General features: G+C 45.8%; 1 protein-coding gene across 1 annotated transcript in view; it reads right to left on the bottom strand.

Annotated features, from left to right (window-relative positions):
- LOC133211542 (centrosome-associated protein ALMS1-like) overlaps positions 1–21,297 on the bottom strand; it is a 43,029-nt gene that overhangs the window by 11,443 nt on the left and 10,289 nt on the right. The window contains exons 3-8 of the mRNA XM_061351986.1: positions 17,517–17,588; positions 14,706–14,901; positions 8,341–8,458; positions 4,920–7,107; positions 2,508–2,667; positions 184–1,566 (exon numbers count right to left, since the gene is read on the bottom strand). Coding sequence (XP_061207970.1) covers positions 184–1,566; positions 2,508–2,667; positions 4,920–7,107; positions 8,341–8,458; positions 14,706–14,901; positions 17,517–17,588 — 4,117 coding nt within the window. The remainder of the gene's footprint in view (positions 1–183; positions 1,567–2,507; positions 2,668–4,919; positions 7,108–8,340; positions 8,459–14,705; positions 14,902–17,516; positions 17,589–21,297) is intronic.

Raw genomic sequence — 21,297 nt, 5'->3', positions numbered from 1 at the left:
CTTCCACTGGAGCAGCTTGCTCCAAGCCCCTGTGTCCAACCTGGCCTTGAACACTGCCAGGGATGGGGCAGCCACAGCTTCTCTGGGCACCACTTTAAAGCCATCCCTTCCACAGGTACCTAACTAAAGATGGTGCCACTCTAACATAACACTTGATGAAACACAACTGAGACGTTTTGTTACCTCGTGCTTTCCTCTCCTCTTCATCTGAGCTCGTCACAACTTGTGTCAGAGATGATCCATTCCTCAGGAGGTTTTTGACACGGGCAGCTAGGGAATCTCCACTGCTGCTGTTGGCACTCTCCCTCAGGCCTCCTGTCTTGCTTCCAGTTGTACCAGCACTATACAACATGCTCTGGAAGCCTCCTGGGACATTGGTGGTGCTGCCTAAAGGCTCCGAGGAATGAGGATTCCTCATCAGGAGGTTTCTGACACGGGCAGCTAGTGAATCTCCACTGCTGCTGTCCTCACTCCCTCGTGTGCCTCCTGCCTTGCTTCCAGCTACACCAGCATTAGACAAGGTGCTCTGGAATCCTCCTGGGGCATCAGTGACACTGCCTGGGGGCTCTGAGGAAGAAGGATTCCCTGATTCTGGAGTTGTTCCAGTGCTGTCTTCACTGCTTCCACTGCTTTGTGCAAGACCCACAAACCCAGGCTGGTTTCTGTCTGTAGTTACACTGCTACAGCCTTCTGGCTCTGATCTTCCTACAGATTTTCCTGTCTTAAGCATTGTGGTCATTTCCTTCATCGCCTCTTCACTACTGTGCAAACTGGCATCAAAATTGTTCTCCCATCTTAACCTGCATGTGTTATAATGCAGAGGGTTTATTACCAACCCCTCTTCTTGACTACTTCTTTGGGTCACAGCCTCATCCTGCGACAGTATCTTGTGGAACTCAGGGATTCTGTCTTTCCCTATCCTAGAATCTTCAGAGCCATCCTCCTTTCTATTGAGCACTGGGGAAGACTCACCAGTTTCTCTACAAGAGGCAATGGAGAAGACAGGCTCACTCCACCTGCCAGCTATATCCTCTGCCTCTGCCAAAAGCTTCCGTATTTCTTGAAATGCAGCCGATCCCATCAAAGGACAACCTTCTTGATCCTTATTTCTCTTATTACCTACACTTGATGTTTGTGATCCTCTGTCAGCTTCCACTTCACCTCTAACTGCAGCCAAAGCACCGGCAGCCCATCTCTGCGGGCTGCTGTTTGCATCTTTGGGCTCATTTTTAGCTAGCAGATCCTGAATGCTCTTGGCAGCAAGGCTGGGACTCTCCCTGTCAGCATGGCAGTGAGGTGAAACACTCTGCAGCTCCTGCTTTGCTTCTGCTGCTTTGGAGACAGCTGAAGACTCTGCCTCGGGAGCTGTTGTCTCCAGATGATGGCATGAACCACTGCACTGACTCACTGGGTTGTCTCCAAGAGACCCTGAGAAGCAGGGAGAGAGTTCATGGGGTGACAGAGTGTCAAAGAAAACCTCTGGATGCGCTGGTACAGACACACTGAGAGCGGAGGTGTCAAAGTTGAAACTTGTCTGAGTGATTTCAGCTGCTGACAGCAATTCACCTGCAGAGAACCAGAAGAGTCAATAAGGTTGGGGCTCCAGAAACAGTTGCATCAGGAAAGACTTTTTCTTGCACTGGAGGGATGGTAAAGGGAGGGAAGAATCCACATACTGGAAAACACTTAGGAAATTGGTTTTGGAATGAGACATGAACTAAGACTTCCATGAGAACTAGCTACTGAAAATCTCTCAAACCACCTGGGATAAATATCAAGGAAACTACAGAACTTGACTTGAATAACCTGCTTTTAAATACATGCTTAGACTAAATTTCAAATACACACTCTTAGGTACACGACACAGTGGTGCCTGAATGTCCAAATGAGCATTTGTATTAAAAAAAGCAGCATTTTAAATATATCCTTCTAAAAACAGGCAAAGGACATGCTATGGACAAGCTTCCTTCCCATTACTGGTTAGGGAGCTCCCCATGACCCAGCTTCAGTGAGTGCTTGAGCCCAGAACACTCCTGCATGCTGGGTGCACCCCCAGAGCGTGAGCAGCAGCTCAGGGAGGGGATCCTGCCCCTCTGCTGTGCCCTGGGGAGACCCCCCCTGCAGCCCTGATCCAGCTCTGGGGCAGGAGCACAAGAGGGACATGGAGCTGTTGGAGCGAGGCCAGAGGAGGCCATGGAGATGCTGCGAGGGCTGGAGAAAAATCCTTTCCTTCTTAAGAACTCTTATAAAAGAGAAATAAAGATAAAACATGATGAAATGTCAGTGCACTGCTGGAAGATGCCAGAGCCTTGAGTCCTTAGAGAGCAGGTGCGTTTTCCATGCTTTTAAGGCTTCCTTTTTCCAACGTCAACATGCAAGATGGGAGCAGCTCAACTCGTACGAATGAAAGAGAGCATCACACAGGAAGAAACACACCTGACACGGGTGAGCCTGAAGTCCTGTGCTCTCAAAGCCTTGCACAACACAAAGTCCCTCCTTCCCCATACCTTGTGGCTGTGGAGCAGACCATGCCAGTGTGTCAGTGGAGTCCTTCAGTGTTCTAAGCTCTGAAGGGGAAAATTCAACTTCCCTGATGGGTCCTCGGGGCACAAATGGCCTCAGTATGGTTCCAGGTGACTGATCAATGCCAAGGTTGTGAAGATAAATCTGGCAGAAGAAGAAATAAGTGAGATAATGGCACTCTTACAGAAAACCAGATTCTGAAGGTGCATATTTTCTGCACCATCATAAATGCAAACAACTTGCCTGTTTTCTACCTAATATGACTAAGTCTATCTAGCAGACACCTCACAGGCCATGTGCAGCCCAGCAGACAACTGATGTACCTATTCCTCATTCAGTTCTGATTGGAAGCAATTCACCCTAAGTTGTAAGAACTACTCTGACTGGGATAGCTTGTGCTTGCACTCACCAACAGCTCTTTCCTGACCTTTCCTTCAGCACATGCCAAAGATGGACACTGGCAGCAGCCTGATGCCACCAAACCAGTGCCCAGCCTTTTCCACAGGATCCAGAAAGGATGGAAAAGGTTGACAAAGAAGAGGTCACGTATCTTGTTCTTGTGACAACAGCCAACTGCTTCTAGTCTTTTTACTCAGGTGCTCCATACACTGCGTAAGCAGGAGATCTGATACTTCAGAGGAGGCTGATAAACTTCAGCCTCACCTCTTTAAAATAACATTTATCATCTGGAAGGAGAACACAAACGTTTGATTTAAAAACCTTCTTCCTCCCAAATAATGGTTGCACAGAAAACATTACAGAATCCCTGCCTGGTTTGGGTTGAAGGGAGCTTAAAGCTCCTCCAGTTCCAACCCCTGCCACAGACAGAGACCCCTTCCACTGGAGCAGCTTGCTCCAAGCCCCTGTGTTCAACCTGGCCTTGAACACTGCCAGGGATGGGGCAGCCACAGCTTCTCTGGGCACCCTATGCCAGCGCCTCAGCACCCTCACAGGGAAGAGCTTCTGCCTTATCTCCAACCTGAAGGTCACGTTTCAGTTTGAACCCATCACACCTTGTCCTGTCCCTACAGTCCCTGATGAAGAATCCCTCTCCAGCATCCTTGTAGCCCCCATCAGATACTGGAAGCTGCTCTCAGGCCTCCACGCAGCTTCTCTTCTCCAGGCTGAACAGCCCCAATGTTCTCAGCCGGTCTCCATACAGGAGGTGCTCCAGCCCCTGAGCATCCTCAGTGTGGTCTCATTGCTTACTATTTAAAACACCCTACATATAACAGCCATACAGTTGACCCAATCTCCTTTACCTGGTCAGTGATTTCTAAGAGCAGAATTCCTCAGATCTAGTGCTGGAGAAGAGGCCTGATTATCGTCATAAAAGAAGGTAACAGACAACCTTTACATCTCATCCACGTCACAACATCCTCCCTACAATATTTATGTTTGTTTCACAATGCATTTGCCCAGACAACCCAGTGAAGAGTGCTCTAAACCCCAGCTCCAAAGCCCTCATCATTACAGGAGTCATCTTGTGAGAGGAACAGCCACTTACTCAGAAGATAATTACATGTTTATCATTAACATAAATCTGCATCTCATTTTCCCTAACACTCAGCACCCATTAGCACAGTTCACATGGTTCCCAGAACCTGGCCTCCAATCCAGCAACCAGCCTGAAACGGGAAAAGGAGGGAAGGAATCTTCATTAAGTGAGATTTAAAGGAGAAAATGGATTCAGAGGCTTCCAAAAGCCTTTCTGAGCAACATATAAAGGATCAGGAATTTATGCCTTGGATACAGGAACAAAGTGAACATGCAAAGGGAGTATTTATAGAAGAAAAAGGCAGTTTGATTTGCCAGGATCCTGTGGTGGGTTTGCTATTACTGCAGATCGTGGGTGGGTGAAGTTCAGCTCTCCTGCAGCCCAGTGTTTCCCTAGTCAGCAGTTGAGCCTCAACCTCATGGCTGGATAATTATAACCTGGATCTTTGGAAAGACTCTGGAAGACCAGAAATTGCTTATCAATGCTGTGCTAAAAGAGTCATAACCAATTCCTGTATGAGTTTCATCAAAAAGATTGCACTTTCGATCATGTCCTGTTCTTGTGTCCTTCGTGTTCCATCACCATCCACCACCAATCTTTACGTTTCTCCTGCATTATGCCAGGTTGGATAGGGCTTGGAGCAACCTGCTCTAGTGGGATGGGGGTAGAACTGGATGAGCTTTAAGGTCCCTTCCAACACAAACCATGGCTCTATGAACTATGGCATGACAAGCTCCTAACCTGATGAGTACCAGAAACTATATATAAGTAAGCTTGTGTCTCGTTCCTGTGATACCTCTACACTTGTGTTCTACTTTATGACAGCCAAATGCATGCTGATCTCTTCACAATCAAAAGGCAAAGAAGAGTTACAATTCTCTCTTAGGAACCAACTTACTGGGATCCTTTCCTCAATATTAAGCTCTTCTTCCTCAGGAGTTTCCAAAGTTGCTTCAACAGGGATGAAGTTATTTTCTGCACTGGTGAAGAAGGGCCTGGAACCCCCTGAAGAGCCCCTTGCAGAGCCCAAGCCCCTGGGTCTACCTTCCCCAGAACTAATGGGAAGATTCAAGCTATCAGGGGAAATATCACCCAAAGTTTGCACACTGACATGGCCAGCAGGAATACTGAAGTTGTGAAACTGATTTTCCACAGCATCACAGTTCTTCTGGTCATCAGTTGAAGAGTTACCAACGTCTCTAAGGAGCTGAGCAACTCCTTCACTGGAAACAAGAACATCCAGGTCTGAGCTTTGTCCTGTACTGTTATCTTGTGCATCTTTACTGCTAGATCCAGCAACCATGGCAGCTGTAATCTTCTGGATCATGGAGCCTCCTAAACTGTTTTCAGACACTCCTGAAACATTACTTTTGTCTTCTAGAGGCTGCACTGCCTCTGTGGTGTCTGCTGGAAGAGGGACTTCAACCAAGGATGCATTCTTACTGGAAACATTTACTGTGCTGTCAGACTGAGACCTGGTGAGAGGGTAAGCAAGGAGGAAGTTTTTAGTGTGGAAATGCAAACTTTCCAAGGAACCTGTCACTCTGGAGGAAGCAGCAACATCATCTTTGGGGTCTCCATCACTTTGTTGCATTGATAACATCTTGTTTGAAGAACTAGCAGCTCTCCTGGGAGAAATTCCACATGGAGAAACTTCACATGAAGTCACCACATCAGATGCTTCCTCTGGCTGGCTCATATTCCAAGCCCCTACCTTCTCCATGAAACTAAGTTGTGGGAGAGCCTGAATCCTTCCAGTGCGGGGATGTGTCAGTTTTAAGGACTCCAAATGTTCACTGCTTGCTTTCTGAGCACACTGGAGGGACTGTTGCTTCTCATCAGATGCAGGTGCGACAGCAGAGGAAGTTTCTTCATTTAAGCAGGAAGAAGAAGCCTGAACATCTGATTTGATCATAAGGGCACCAAGTTCTGCCTTCATTTTTTTCTTTAGAAGTATCCCTGGAGTAGATTGATAGCTTGGATGAGGAAGGTGGACAGAGAATGAGCCATCACTCACAAGGTTAAAGGAAGGGGAAATGCCTGTTACTTTATGGCCCCTTTCTATGGAGAAGTCTGAGATAGTTAATGCACTCCTGCTTCCTCCAGGTTCTGCTTCCACTGAGGCATCCTCACTGAATGGGGAAGGAGCTCCCGTGTCAGTCACAACCAGTTCTTTAGGTGCACAATCACTGGTGTTTGTCACAACAGGGATAAACTCCTCTTTCTCAAACCTCACTGCAGGAGATGGTTGCTTCTGCTGATGATCTAGGAAAGCTCCCTGTTGCTCCTCAGTAACAGCCACTAATTTCAAGCTTTCAGAGCCATTTAAATCCACTCCATGTTGCTTTGACATTCCTTTGCCTGGTTCAGAAGCCTTTGCAGAACAAACATGTTGAGCATCTGAATTTTTACAACTGTCTTTCCTCACATCATCAGATAAATTAATAGATGAATTCAGCTCAGGAACCTTCTCCTCTTTGTGCAGCTGCCTCATGCACCCTTCTGACTCACTCTCAGCCCTTTTTACCTCTTCCTTTTGCATCTCTCCTTCATTCTTTTCCGAGTCCTTTGTCAGTGCTGTTTTACAAGAGGAGCTTTCTGAAGATGAGAACTCATTATTCCTCAGTAACCCTTTCTCTTTCTCTGCAAGCTCTGAACCAATAGCTGCTACACTGCTGTCACGGGAGAAACGTTCATCTTTTACAGAGATACTACAGATCTGCTCTGCAAGAGAAGCTGCCATTTGGTGCAGTCTATTTGCCTCTGTTGGCATCACCTTGGAAGTAGAGTTTGCTAAACTGGCACTTGTTTGGGGGATCAATGCCTCCTCATGAGTACCAGGTTTAAAGTCTTCATCTGCCTCCTTGCTCACAGGTGGTTGCCCAGAAGAGGCTTCCTGAGCCAAACCACCACCAAGACTGGCATCATGAGGCTCCATGTGTTCAAGTGGAAGAGGATGCTGTGATAGAGGAAAGCAGTCACTGGGTGCATTGGAGGGGGATTCTGTGTCCATCAGTGACAGAGCTTCACGGACGTAGGAAGGCTTTAAATGCTCCTCAGACACACCAGAAACATCAGGGACTCCTCTGCAAGAGGCAAGAAAAGCAAGTGAATTTCTGATCGTATTTTTCACTTCAACATCCACATTCTCTGTTTTAATATGAGGCAAAAGTCACTGGAATAACTGGGCTTTAGCAACACACATAGAAACACATCTCCTCAACAGGCTGAAATGGGAAGGAACATAAAGAGAGTCCAAACAATATCCAGAAGCTCTGCTGCCATATAAAACAAAGGTTTGAAAATAACATTAGTTTCTACTCAGTACATTAATAGTTTCAACCCACTGAGGACTGAAGTTTAACAGGATGTTTATCAACTATATAAATCACAGGAGTTCCTCACACAGATAAAAGTTTATGTGCAATTTCTCTTTAATATAAATCACCTCCTTCAGTTTCATTGTATCGATTATTTCTTTGAAGGATATAAAACAAGCCAGGCCTTGGGGGCACACAGACTTCTACTATTTCTATTGTGGATTTTGAACTAATGGTTATATGAAAAGGAACATCAAACACAAACTGGTATTTCTCCATGCAAGTAGATCACCAGCTCTGGTAGAACCAAGTTTTGATGCACAAAGTGAAGTCACAGTGTATGACTTCAGGAACCAAACCAGTCTCCTGTCACAGCCCAAAGTACAATAGAAGGAAGCCTAAACATCAATGACACTGGAAATCTGTGTGTTTATACAGGTATATTCCTTTCTTCCTCTTTTTCATAAAAGGCAGAGGATTTCTTGCACAAAAGGAATCATTTGTCACACGTTGAAGTGAAGGTTTGGATAAAGACTTTTAGTGATAGTGCTATTTCTTTATGTATTCATATTTTATATAAAAGGATGTATTTTCAATTTCACATCACATCAATTACTCTGGTATATAGAAAGCACAACATTATTACATATATTTACAGTCATAAATACAAGTTGTATCTGATTTTTGTGTGCAAGATGTGATGAAGTTTATATCAGAGCCTGAAGAGATGCTGTTGAGGGTGGAGCTCCTCATTCTCCCATGTTCATCAGGTGCTTTAGGATGACAAGTTCCAGTTTTCCCTTGTTCAAACTCTCTTGAAGGCAAAAGAAGATGACGAGTTGAAGTCTGACAATGCCTCCTCTCTACACAAAGGGTAAACCACGTTTGTCTTATTTGTGTAACCATAAAACTGTCATCATTTATCAAGTGTAGGAAACTTTATGGCCACTGAGGGAATAAGGTTTGTGTTTAGCATGACACCAGGTAACTTTATCCTACCTTAAGGGAATAAAATCCATCTCTGATTGCTGGAGAAGTGTCACACCTGAAACTCTTTGGCCTTGTGTTAAATACGTCAGCCGTGGAAGACAGGGAGAGAACTGAGTGCCCGGAGTATCTGTTCAAAACAAGAAGAGCACAGCAATAAAAGCTTGTCAGGCAATCCCTCTTTAAACTGCTCTGCCAACTAATCCAGCCTTCAAAACCCAAATCCGTGCCAACTGCAGTGAAAATGATGTAATCCCATCACTTAAATCCCCTGCTGAGGCATGTTCCCTCCTAGATGAAATCCAGCTTTCTTACCAAATTCAGGTTCCTTCCTGTTAGTCTCAAACTGACATCTCCAACTCACTCTCTTAACCTTAAACTTCTCCTTGTGCACATCCCTGTCCTTCTCCACTCACTTCCCTGGGGATTTCCATGCAAACTGTACATCCACAGGGCTTCTACCCCGATCACTGCTTTAAAAACCAAGAATGCCCATTAATGCCTTTTCCAGTCTCCATTTTTCCATGGATTCTGATTATAGCAAAAGCTGCATATGTTTTTTTCTTTAGGGTTTCAAGATATAAGTAGTAAAACCCAGTCATCACCATTACAATAATACCACACCAGCAATAAATCTTTGTTTCTATCATATTCCCTTGTGCCTGGAGGGAGCTGGCACTTTCAGTTCACTGCTTACAAATGGAAGTGTTTTATACCACAAGAATAAAAGCAACTATAAACTGGGATCTGATCAGTGTAAATGCCCACATGCACATTTCATGGATGCAGAAGAAACCACCAATACTTTATTAACTAAGCTTTTTTCATAAAGCAAAACAAGTTATTTGTGGTCAAGAATATGTTTTTGAGAACCAGAATCTCCATTCATTTAACTTAGGTTCATTATTTTTCAAGCATCTCAGACCAGCCATACTCTGCATCACTTACAGAGCCATAATCACATCAGATAAGACTATTACATACAAAAATCAAGTTTACATCACATCAACTTCACCCTGAGGCTTTCTACAGCCTCTATTACATCACCTGATGAGTGGTACCCAACCATAAGACAACGTATCTGATTCACTTTTAATTTAATATCTCCAATGAACATTTTCATAATGACTTTAGATCACTATGTTGTGAGAGAATAATTATATAGATAGGAATAATCCTATATCACACAGCAAACATGGCTCAAAATCTGGATGTCCCCTACTCCCACCTTAGCAGCAGCTAGAAGAGTAATAGTAGGACTGCTGAAGAGTTTCAGAGATCCCCTTCTACCCTAGCATCTGTCTCCACCACATGGTCAACTTAACGCATCCTAGAGGAAGCATCTGTAGTACAGATGGCACAAACATGCTACAGCAACTGAAGTGAGGAGTCTTTGTTTATCCAGCACCCCTTTAAAGGCAAACTCTGCCCCCGGTTTACCAGATAAATGCCCTGCACCAGCCACCACTGCACTGTACTTTCATCTTAACCAGCCCAGAGCCCCCCTGTGTGCTGGGTGCACCCCCAGAGAATGAGCAGCAGCTCAGGGAGGGGATCCTGCCCCTCTGCTGTGCTCCAGGGAGACCCCCCCTGCAGCCCTGATCCAGCTCTGGGGCAGCAGCACAAGAGGGACGTGGAGCTGTTGGAGCGAGGCCAGAGGAGGCCATGGAGATGCTGCGAGGGCTGGAGCAGCTCTGCTCTGGAGCCAGGCTGAGAGAGCTGGGCTGGGGCAGCCTGGAGAAGAGAAGGCTCCTGAAGGGGAGACCTTAGAGCAGCTCCAGTGCCTAAAGGGGCTGCAGGAAAGCTGGAGAGGGGCTTGGGACAAGGGCCTGTAGGGACAGGCCAAGGGGAATGGCTTGAACCTGCCCGAGGGGAGACTGAGCTGAGCTCTTAGGCAGAAGCTCTTCCCTGTGAGGGTGCTGAGGCGCTGGCACAGGGTGCCCAGAGAAGCTGTGGCTGCCCCATCCCTGGCAGTGTTCAAGGCCAGGTTGGACACAGGGGCTTGGAGCAAGCTGCTCCAGTGGAAGGGGTCCCTGCCCGTGGCAGGGGTTGGAGCTGGAGGAGCTTTAAGGTCCCTTCCAACAGAAACCAGGCTGGATTTGCAATACCAAACAGGAGGGAAAAGTAGTAAAAGCCACCTGCTTTCTTGGAAGTTTATAGGAAACGAAATACTGTATGTCTAAAGAAATAGGTACAAACAGCTACTCTCTGACAAGAGGAGCCATTCAGAAGAGGCTCAAGTGTAGACTGATAAGCATCTGTGTAAAGCTGGATGAAAAAATACCTGTAACATACATGGAAGTGTAAAAAAAGTAGAGAAAATGGCAGCATCAGCATAGAGGGAGCCAAGAAAATAAGGAAGAAGGTCAGAGATACCTCATTTATAACATAACAGCACCTCAGGGCTCTGCTATATTGTGGAGTACAACCAAGATTGGGATCTAATGCACCAGACTTAGGTACTTCTGTGATTTCAATCATAACTGAACTCATGATTTAAAATCAGGGAAGAAGAGACTGATCTAATTCACTGCTATATCCAAGTGTTCTTTCAGGTGTACTTCACAGGACAGAAAGGGGGTTGCTTCCAGTGGCTGATACTTAGAACCAGACCAAGGCTGCATGTTTGATTCCTTACTCCCAGTTACTCACTGGGAACAGACAATTTCCAATGCATTTACTTTGTTCAGTGTGCGTGTACTCAGATAATTCTTTGTTGTTTCACTTGAAAATAGCAAGTAGATCAATCCTGGATAAAGAATTGCATTAGAGACGCATGAACATGTATTTTAAGAAGCAGTAAGCAAGCTGGACCTAAACTATGCTAACTGTTGTAGATGGACTTTATTTCCCTCCCAAATCTGGTTTTACAGTTCAAATGGTATTAGTGAACAAAAGCAACAGCAATGGCTGTTATCAAATCAGACTTTTCATCTCACATCATGCTATACTTTGTGTTTGCAGAACCAGCATTTCACTTGTATTCATGTAATAGAAGGGGAAAAATCAGACTTCCTCGTTTTCAGCTGAACTTCTTCCCTCTGAATGAGAATGTGCTTTAAAGCTACACTAAAATCAGGAGTGATTAAAGGAAAAGCTTTTCCACACAGTAATTCTGGGGGTGCTGCCTTTGTAAATGAAGAAACAAAATAGACTGAGGGAGGGAACTACAAGTAATTGAAACAAAGCTGTCAAATGCTATCCAGAATACATCTTGCTGAAGAATTTAATGCATCTACACATACATTGATGTAATAAATGTGCATACACACATTTATATACACACACAATGGAAGTCACGCCACTTGGCTGATAAATCAATGTTTTAAAGATGCATCAACAAACACGTTAAGTACCACTCAGCATTTGTGTTAAGAAAGTCAACCCAGCACTGAACCAGATGAAAAATGATTCCTTAAGTAGGATTATAAACAGGAAATCCTCACTGCATTTAGGGAGGCCCTTCAAGGATGCTCTTGGCTCTTCCCTATGGGAAACTTGAGAAATCCCTGAGGTCTTACAGGGAAAACACCTGGATGAGGCTGATATTTGCCAGCCTCACTGCACAGATCATTCACATAGGGCACTCTGGCTCACCTGGAATCACAGCATAGCGGAAGGTGTCCCCGGCTATGGCTGGGGGTTGGAACTGAATGATGATCTTCAGGTCTTATCCAACCCAAACCAGTCTGGGATCCTATAAACAGCAAGCTGATCTGATTGCACTGATTCACACAGTGGGTTTAGCAGAGGGGCTGCACCACGAGCATGTTTGCAGGACAAGGAAAAGCCAGGCTCTTCCTTGCAGTAGCAGATTTTAGTTCATTAGATAGACTGAGACAAACCTCCACTCCAGGCAGGGTTGCTCCCCTGGCTTCTCCAAAGAACATTCTGGCTTTGCCATGCAAATCTGCCTCAGGCTCACAGTTCCCTGCCTTCCCCAGAGGTTTCCAGTTGGAGAACTGTGGGTGTAATCATTGCCTTGAAGCAGCAGATGAGTGACAAGGCCAGGAAAGAAGAGTGAGGAAAAAAGGGAACAGAAAAAAAAAGGAGGGAAGAGGATAGTCAAGGTTCACTGCTGACACATCCTCAGTGGAAACCCTCTCTTCCAGCTTGCCTCCGCCACGATGACCTGAAAAAGCATCCTTGTGGAATTCAATAGATAGCACTTAACAGGGACTAGAAAAACAAATGTATATATATTTAAAATAGGTAACATGTCTTTTTGTATATAGAAAATTCCAGAGAGACCTGGACAGGCTGGAGAGGTGCGACCATGTGAACCTTCTGAGTTCAACAAGGCCAACAGTAAGGTCCTGCCCCTGGGTCAGGGCACAAACACAGGTTGGGGGAAACTGGATGAAGCAGCCCTGAGGAGACCTTAGAGCAGCTCCAGTGCCTAAAGGGGCTGCAGGAAAGCTGGAGAGGGGCTTGGGACAAGGGCCTGTAGGGACAGGCCAAGGGGAATGGCTTGAACCTGCCCGAGGGGAGACTGGGCTGAGCTCTTAGGCAGAAGCTCTTCCCTGTGAGGGTGCTGAGGGGCTGGCACAGGGTGCCCAGAGAAGCTGTGGCTGCCCCATTCCTGGCAGTGTTCAAGGCCAGGTTGGACACAGGGGCTTGGAGCAAGCTGCTCCAGTGGAAGGGGTCCCTGCCCATGGCAGGAGCTTGGAACTGGATGAGTTTTAAGGCCCCTTCCAACACAAACCAGCCTGGGATTCTATCACTCTAAAATGTAACTCCAGCCATATCACATGCTCTACATCCTCTGGCTTTTTTGAATCTTACAGCACGCAAACTCATGTTTCCCATAACTTCTTTTATTCAGGAGGCAGAAAGATCAGGGCTATTAGATTCTGGATGCTTTCTATGATTTAGGGGCTCATTTTGCTCAGACATAACCCAAGTTTTGCAGGCAGAGAAGCAGGTGCTGGATGCTTAAAGCAGCAAGTGACGTCAGTACAACACTCCTCGAGCATCTCGTGTCAAAACAGTGACTCTTCCCGCTGTCGCTCTGAAGGTCAGAAGCTTCCTCACAGTTGAATTCCCTGCACAAGCAAAGCTGGGCATGCTACTTCATCTTCCAGCCTGCTGACAAGTCTGAATGCCAGAGTCAAGCTGCCATTTGTGGGAGATAAAAAAGGAAGGCAAAACAAAAACAAAACCTTCTTGGCTTTGTCAATCTGTTCCACAGTGGAGCAGGAGCAATTCCGATACAACTGTCATTATGATTCTCTCCCCTCCACCCCCCAAATGAAATTCAAAACACTTTCTGAGGAGGAGAAGGAATAAATTAGTATTATGGCTTCTGTTTCTCCCTTCCCTCTCACCTTGCCTCCCATAGCTGGAATTTTAAGAGCATCTACAAAAAGCCCATAGCTATTGCCACACTCTCTAGAGAGCAACAAATGAAACAGCAGCAGTAGAGAAAGTTCTTACATCTTTGTATCGCATTAAAAAGCCTTCTGCTTTCTCTTTAACTCCAGTTGCATTTAAAATGCAAACCTTGACAAATATCAAGGCATCTTTATTGGTTTGGGTTGGAAGGGACCTCAAAGCTCCTCCAGCTCCAACCCCATGCCACAGGCAGGGACCCCTTCCACTGGAGCAGCTTGCTCCAAGCCCCTGTGTCCAACCTGGCCTTGAGCACTGCCAGGGATGGGGCAGCCACAGCTTCTCTGGGCACCCTGTGCCAGCGCCTCAGCACCCGCACAGGGAAGACCTTCTTCCTTATATCCAATCTAAACTTCCCCTGTTTCAGTTTGAACCCATCACCCCTTGTCCTATCACTACAGACCCTGATGAAGAGTCCCTCTCCAGTATCCTCGTAGGCCCCTTAAGATACTGGAAGCTGCTCTGAGGTCTCCACGCAGCTTCTCCAGGCTGAACAGCCCCAGTGTTCTCAGCCTGTCTCCATACAGGAGCTGCTCCAGCCCCTGATCATCCTCATGGCCTCCTCTGGACTTGCTCCAACAGCTCCATATCCTTCTTATGTTGGGGACACCAGAACTGCACACAGTGCTGCAGGTGGGGTCTCCCCAGAGCACAGCAGAGGGGCAGGATCCCCTCCCTAAGCTGCTGCTCACACTCTGGGGGTGCACCCAGCACACAGAGGGAGCTCTGGGCTCAAGTGCTCACTGAAGCCAGGTCATGGGGAGCTTCCCACCACCCAGCACCCCCAAGTCCTTCTCCTCAGGCTGCTCTGAAACACTCCTCTGCCCAACCTGTAGCTGTGCCTGGGATTGCCCCAACCCAAATTACACAGAATGTGTTTTGTCAGCACCAGTTCTCACTAAAACAAGTCAAATCCAGGTCAGGGACTGATTTGAAAGTAAAATCCTAATCATTCAGCAGTTAAACCAAGGCAGCTTTGACCATACCCAGTTGTAAGCCATGTGCTGCATCTCCAGGAGACTGCCTTCTAGATGCTTCTGCTGAAGGCAACACTCCTTCCTCCAGGGTAGGGAACTCTGTCAGGTCTTGTCTATCACCAGTCAGGCCAAGCTTGGTCTCTGAGGCAGCAGTTAATCGGCTGACATCCACTTCTGCAGGGAGTCGATACCATGACTCAATTCCCTAAGGACAGGTAGGAGAAAACAGAAGTGCTCAGGCATGAAGAAAGCTTTATAAGACATATTTCCAAACGATGAAGCTGTGAAACAATGGAATTACTGCTTCTAAATCATATTTTATTTCATATATACTCAGATTTTAATGCAAAAGAATTATGATGCACTATGAACTGCTGAAGTCCAGACTCAGTTCTCACTACTGACCACTAGCCTCCCATCCCTTCAAAACACAGGTTCCAGATCCTGCCACTGCAGATGACTTGTACCAAAACAGAATGAAATCTCCCACTTAGAAAGAGAAATCTTGACCAGGACAAACACTTCAGCAGGATACTGGGGCAATTGAGTTCCAGACACTAACTGGGAAAGATGGTTTGCATTGTACAAATGGGGATTAACATGCAGAAGAGTTTGATTTGTCTCTAAGTGAAGTTTCTAGTTACAGGATACAGAGTTCACACAGTGCTCAAGAACCCAAGCCAATTCTTTGGTATATTTAAAGAAAGACTTCCAGTTCATGCTCAAATGGAAAGGAGCATCTTTGGTTCACATTATTCATTAAAGAATTAGCATTGGGATCACTGGGAAGTAATTAAACCAGCTAAACTTTAATTACAGAAGAGGCACAGACCAGCCTTCAGTGCAGAGAATTGCGAAGATCAATAAAACAACCCATTATTATCAGTATCTATAATTATATGTTAATATAAGCAAGAAAGCGTCCCAGTGAGTTGACAGTAGTAAAGCACTATCACTACTTAATAGCTGCAAGCTCTTCTACCTTTTAAAGCACTACTAAGTTACCAAAAGTTACTTTTCACATGAGAAACTTGATATGAACTATATGTTTTGCACGAGATTCTTCTCATCATTTTGTGTCCTGGGTTCAGCAGCAGCAGTCATTTTTCTCCTCCTTAGCAGCTGGTGCAGTGCTGTGGTTTTGACTTTCAGCCTGGGAGCAGCGCTGATAACACCGATGGTTTTAGCTGCTGCTCAGTAACGTTTAGTCTGACCAAGGGCTTTGTGAGTCTCATGCTGTGCCAGGGAGGAGGGGAAGCCGGGAGGAAGCAGAGACAGGACACCTGACCCAAACTGACCAAAGGGGTATTCCATACCACAGCACGTCATGCCCGGGATGTAGAACTGGAGGCAGTTACCCAGAAGGGCTTGATCACTGCTGGGTCAGGCTGGGTATCGGGTGGCAGGTGGTGAGCAGTTGTATTCTCTTCCCTTGTTATTTCTCTTATCATTATTATTGGTGGTAGCAGCAGTGGTTTGTGTTATACCTTAGTTACTGGGCTGTTCTTATCTCAACCCATGGGAGTTACATCCTTTCGATTCTCCTCCCCATCCCCTCAGGAGCGGGGTGGGGGGGAAGGGGGGAGTGAGCTGCATGGCTGACTGGGCTTAAACCACAACAATTTGGAAATACAAGTTTTTATCAATTCAGTTGTTTCAAAACACTTGTGATCTTATGCGATTCTCTGCGTAAACAAATGCTTGGCAGCACATCCAACAGACAGAAGTGTGACTATGGTTGGACTTGATGATCTTAAAGGTCTTTTGCAATACAGTTGATTCTATGATTCTATGACTGTATCTATGATGCAAGTACACTTTTCCTTAATCACACACTGAACACATCATTAAAACCAAGGTCTAAAAGGAGTCAGATCTCACATGGACTAGAGCATGGCTCTGTGCTAACATCCAAACTAGAGGTTGGAACTGTATGATCTTAAGATCCTTTCCAACCCAACCATTCTGTGATTCTATTTTGAAGTAGACAGATCTGACAACTTAAGAGGCAGTAGCAGGACCAGGGTTACAGCAAATTACAAATGGAAACCAGCTCAAAGACAGTGTTGTAATGAAAATACTACACCAGGTTTATACTAGGGCATATCTAGGTTTACAGCCGGAAAACAGAAAAATAACAAAAAACAATCATTGAACTACTGGGGATTCAGTTTTCACAGAATCACAGAATGGATTACATAATCTCCTCAGCCAGGTTCAAGCCATTCCCCTTGGCCTTTCCCTACAGGCCCTTGTCCCAAGCCCCTCTCCAGCTTTCCTGCAGCCCCTTTAGGCACTGGAGCTGCTCTGAGGTCTCCCCTTCAAGAGCCTTCTCTTCTCCAGGCTGCCCCAGCCCAGCTCTCTCAGCCTGGCTCCAGAGCAGAGCTGCTCCAGCCCTCACAGCATCTCCATGGCCTCCTCTGGCCTCATTCCAACAGCTCCACGTTCCTCCTGTGCTGCTGCTCCAGAGCTGGATCAGGGCTGCAGGGGGGTCTCCCCAGAGCGCAGCAGAGGGGCAGGATCCCCTCCCTGAGCTGCTGCTCTCACTCCAGATGTGATCCAATTGCTGCAAAGCTTTTTGACAACTGGACTGATGACTTGCCAGAGTTCACATCAATCTTTCTCTGCAGTTCCAAGATGCAGAACTACACACCTCTACAGGGCAAGGACAGTGGAGGCCTAATTTACACAGATAAAGCACTTCATATTATTTTCCATCTTTCAACCACAAGCAAAAAGAAAGCACACTGCAAATACCCATTTAATGGCTGTTTCCTGACGTATTGCTTCTCCCAGGGACATCCCACTGGTAGCTGATACCTGGGTTTCACTACTGCTTCTGCTTAAGGCTTCCTCCTCCCAGCCATGATGCGGTGGAGTTGTTCCAATGGGCTAAAAGAAATAACACATGGGTTTAAAACCAAAGTAATTTTTTCATATTTCAATATATTCATATATTAAATCAAGGGCAATGAAACATAAAATATTCAAGGCATCCTCATCGCTGAAGGCAGGACGTCTACCTTAACGTGTGACTTGAATTCTATCCAGAGTCCCACAACTTCACTAAAACAAGGATGTTCTTTGCCACTTTAGATCCCAAAATCCAGCTTTTGGGGATCATGTTTTTCTGCACATTAGCCAATCATTTCTGAGGGCCAGAAACATATTTCTCATTCCCAACCCATGCATGTGCAGTGCAAAGTAAATCACAACATACCAAAGAGACCCATCACTTTGATCCAAGTCTGGTCATGCCATTTGTCCCAATGGTTTATTAACAGTGGCTGTTAAAATAGGGGGTTAACAGCAAACTTATTTATTACATTAAAACCAAAAGGGTTTTAGTTCTTATGTAAACACCTTAGAGCAAGTCTAGGTTGGCTTCTACATTACAATTCAGCAATACTTGCCATCCTTTGAGGGCAGGAATTGAAGCTGCATTGCACTCCTGCCTAGAAAGGCAGCTGGAACATTCTCCTCCCCAGAGTAACAGAGGAAGCTGCTCTGAAGTGGGAATGGAACTTCTCTGCTAGAATATCCCATGCCTGATGTCTCCATAACAGCTTTCTGCAGACAAGACAGAGCCAGCTCCAAACACAATGGGATAGAATTGTGAAAATAGACATTTTTGGAACACCAAGAGTTAGCCCAAACAAAAATGTTCCAGAAAAGGAAGTATTGGCTTAAAAACAACCCCTAGAGACTGGCACAGGAGAACATCAGGTAATGTTATTAATGCAGCGATTTAACATGAAGCCTCAACCAGGAGAGGGATTTGTGGCTCCCCCCCATCTCTAATACCCTCCCTGTCCTCCTCCTCTTCCTCCTGCAATTCCCATTCCAGTTTCACTTATTAATAGTAATTTTTCTAAAGCCAAGCAATCCTTGGAGGTAGCTTTTAGTGTCCAAGGCAGTGAATGGTGGGATCCAAAGAACACTGCAGCAAGATCAAGCAGGGCAGGGGGAAGCTCCCCAACACCTACTCCTGTACCATGAGTTGTGGATCTACCATCTGGTGCTATTTGCCTGCTGAGAGAGTTACAGTGACCCAGAAGGGGATGAGTTATGTGTGAAGGGCAGAGGAGGGCACAGACTGAGAAAGGTCAAAGATAAAGCAGTAGTTACTTCCTAGAAGCTTGACTTCTATGTGAATAATCCCAGACTGGTCTGGGTTGGAAAGGACCTTAAAGCTCATCCAGTTCCAACCCTTTCCACTGGAGCAGCTTGCTCCAAGCCCCTGTGTCCAACCTGGCCTTGAACACTGCCAGGGATGGGGCAGCCACAGCTTCTCTGGGCACCCTGTGCCAGCGCCTCAGCACCCTCACAGGGAAGAGCTTCTGCCTAAGAGCTCAGCTCAGTCTCCCCTGGGGCAGGTTCAAGCCATTCCCCTTGGCCTGGCCCTACAGGCCCTTGTCCCAAGCCCCTCTCCAGCTTTCCTGCAGCCCCTTTAGGCACTGGAGCTGCTCTAAGGTCTCCCCTTCAGGAGCCTTCTCTTCTCCAGGCTGCCCCAGCCCAGCTCTCTCAGCCTGGCTCCAGAGCAGAGCTGCTCCAGCCTTCACAGCATCTCCATGGCCTCCTCTGGCCTCGCTCCAACAGCTCCACGTCCCTCTTGTGCTGCTGCCCCAGAGCTGGATCAGGGCTGCAGGGGGGGTCTCCCCAGAGCACAGCAGAGGGGCAGGATCCCCTCCCTCGACTGCTGCTCACCCAAACTTCCAGACTCTCAGTAGAATTTGCCACCTTAAACCCTTCCATCAAACAGCCTCACAGACACACAACAGAACTGTTCGTACAGGTCAATGTCAAGTAGATTACTTGGAATTCATGAAGTTGAGAAGAGCTGCAGCACTCAAAAGGAAAACGTTTATTACTGGTCATGTACAAATCACACCGGTGAAACTGGGGCTCTACCAGGCAGAAACTACTCATCTAAATTAATTCCCTGCACAAAATTAGTTTGTTTGGGCTTTGTAGAGGGACTCAACATAATAATGGCAGCCTGCATGCATATATTCAATCCCTCTTGCATTCCCCTGGCTCCTGTTGTTCATACTAATCAACCAAAAGAAGGAGCACTGAAGTATGTGTGACAATAGCTCGAAAGGTAAAAGCATTCCAGTAGCTCTTCGGTAATTTAATTATGGTCTGTTACAGAATATTTGGGTTTACAATGTGCATCTTCAGAAAAGGGCAATTTTATTAATCCAGCTGGAAATGAACAGTTGGGCAAAGGACTGGGTGTGATTAGAAAAGCAATTCTAAAACCAGGTACTCATTGTATTTAGATACACTGAGCAGAGCTGATGGAGGGGGTGGTGTTGAGGGTATCAGAAGGGATGAGTAATGACAGTATTCAAGATGCACACAATGAACAAAACACTACACAAGCCAACTGTGCATGTTATGTGTAGGTTACTCTTCAGTCTCCCCTTTTTATAATGACCTTCTTCAGCCTGTGGTGAGCTATTTCTCTCCAAAGCATTTAATTACTCATGTACCTGTCAACCACTTCAGTTATAATCCCTTTTCTGTGCTGCAGCACTGGCACTGCAGCATTCCCTCACTCTACCCATCAGCATGGAGAGCAAGCACATGGCATGAAGAGCATTCCTCAGTTCCCAAAGCCTCCTGATTAACCTGCTTTCAGAGAGAAACTAGCAGCCTAAAGAAAATATGACCAAAATAATAATGTCATTAAACCTTAAAGCCAAACTTTGCATTTGGGCTTTTTGCCATACAGTTTCAATGCACCTGGTATGGTACGTTCAAATAACACAAAAAATGTATTATCTGAACAGGTTTGTTCTACCTGTAGCTTCCTATCTTCTACCAAAACCTTTGATGATAGAATGAATAAGAAAAGCACAATTCACTCTCAACTGGAGTCAGAAAGAAAATTCCTTGGAGGGTTCCCCAGGTCTTGGGCAAATGGGGCTAAAATGAGAGTACAGAAGGATAAAGCCCAAGTGAGCTCCACACTGGGGGAGTCTGTTCCAGAAGTACTTCCCCCTTCCCAACACTCCCTGAACACTCAGTTTTTAAACCCCATTCATAGAATCATAGAACAGAAAGGACGTTATGATCACCCAGTTCCAAGCCCCCTGCCATGGGCAGGGACACCTCACAGTGAATCTCCCATTCTAATCTCTCATTAGAATTTCAAATAGGTTTGACAAGACTTATTTGGGGGAACAGAGCCAGAAGTGTACCATACTCAGAATCATCCAGAATGGATTCTAATGAGTTATGATGCAATTACTACAAATAGCAATATTCTAGAAGATTCAGAGTAGCTATATCCAGTGCTTCCAAAGGCTCAGATACTCAGTCCCCCCAAAGAGCAGGAAGGAACTGAAGTAGTACTACTATTGCTGAGATCATTCAAGTAGCACCTTCCATGCAAAGGCCCCAAGATGTTTTATCAGTACTGATTCACACCATGACTTTAGAGTGTGCCTGATAAATATTTATCTTCCTGTTGTACACTAAGTTCCCTTAGTGTACAACAACACAGCAAATCAGCAGCACAGCTCATCCACTGAGTACTCTGATGAGCCCATAGTGGCACGTGTCTTACTTGATGCTCTAAAATTTCATCTGT

This window comes from Neopsephotus bourkii, unplaced genomic scaffold (assembly GCF_033783945.1).
Source record: "Neopsephotus bourkii isolate Nb327-2 ecotype Australia unplaced genomic scaffold, CSIRO-AGI_Nbou_v1 NB_616, whole genome shotgun sequence".
NCBI lineage: Eukaryota > Metazoa > Chordata > Aves > Psittaciformes > Psittacidae > Neopsephotus > Neopsephotus bourkii.
The sequence above is the reverse complement of the archived record's forward strand: the minus strand, read 5'-3'. Positions and strand labels throughout refer to the sequence as shown.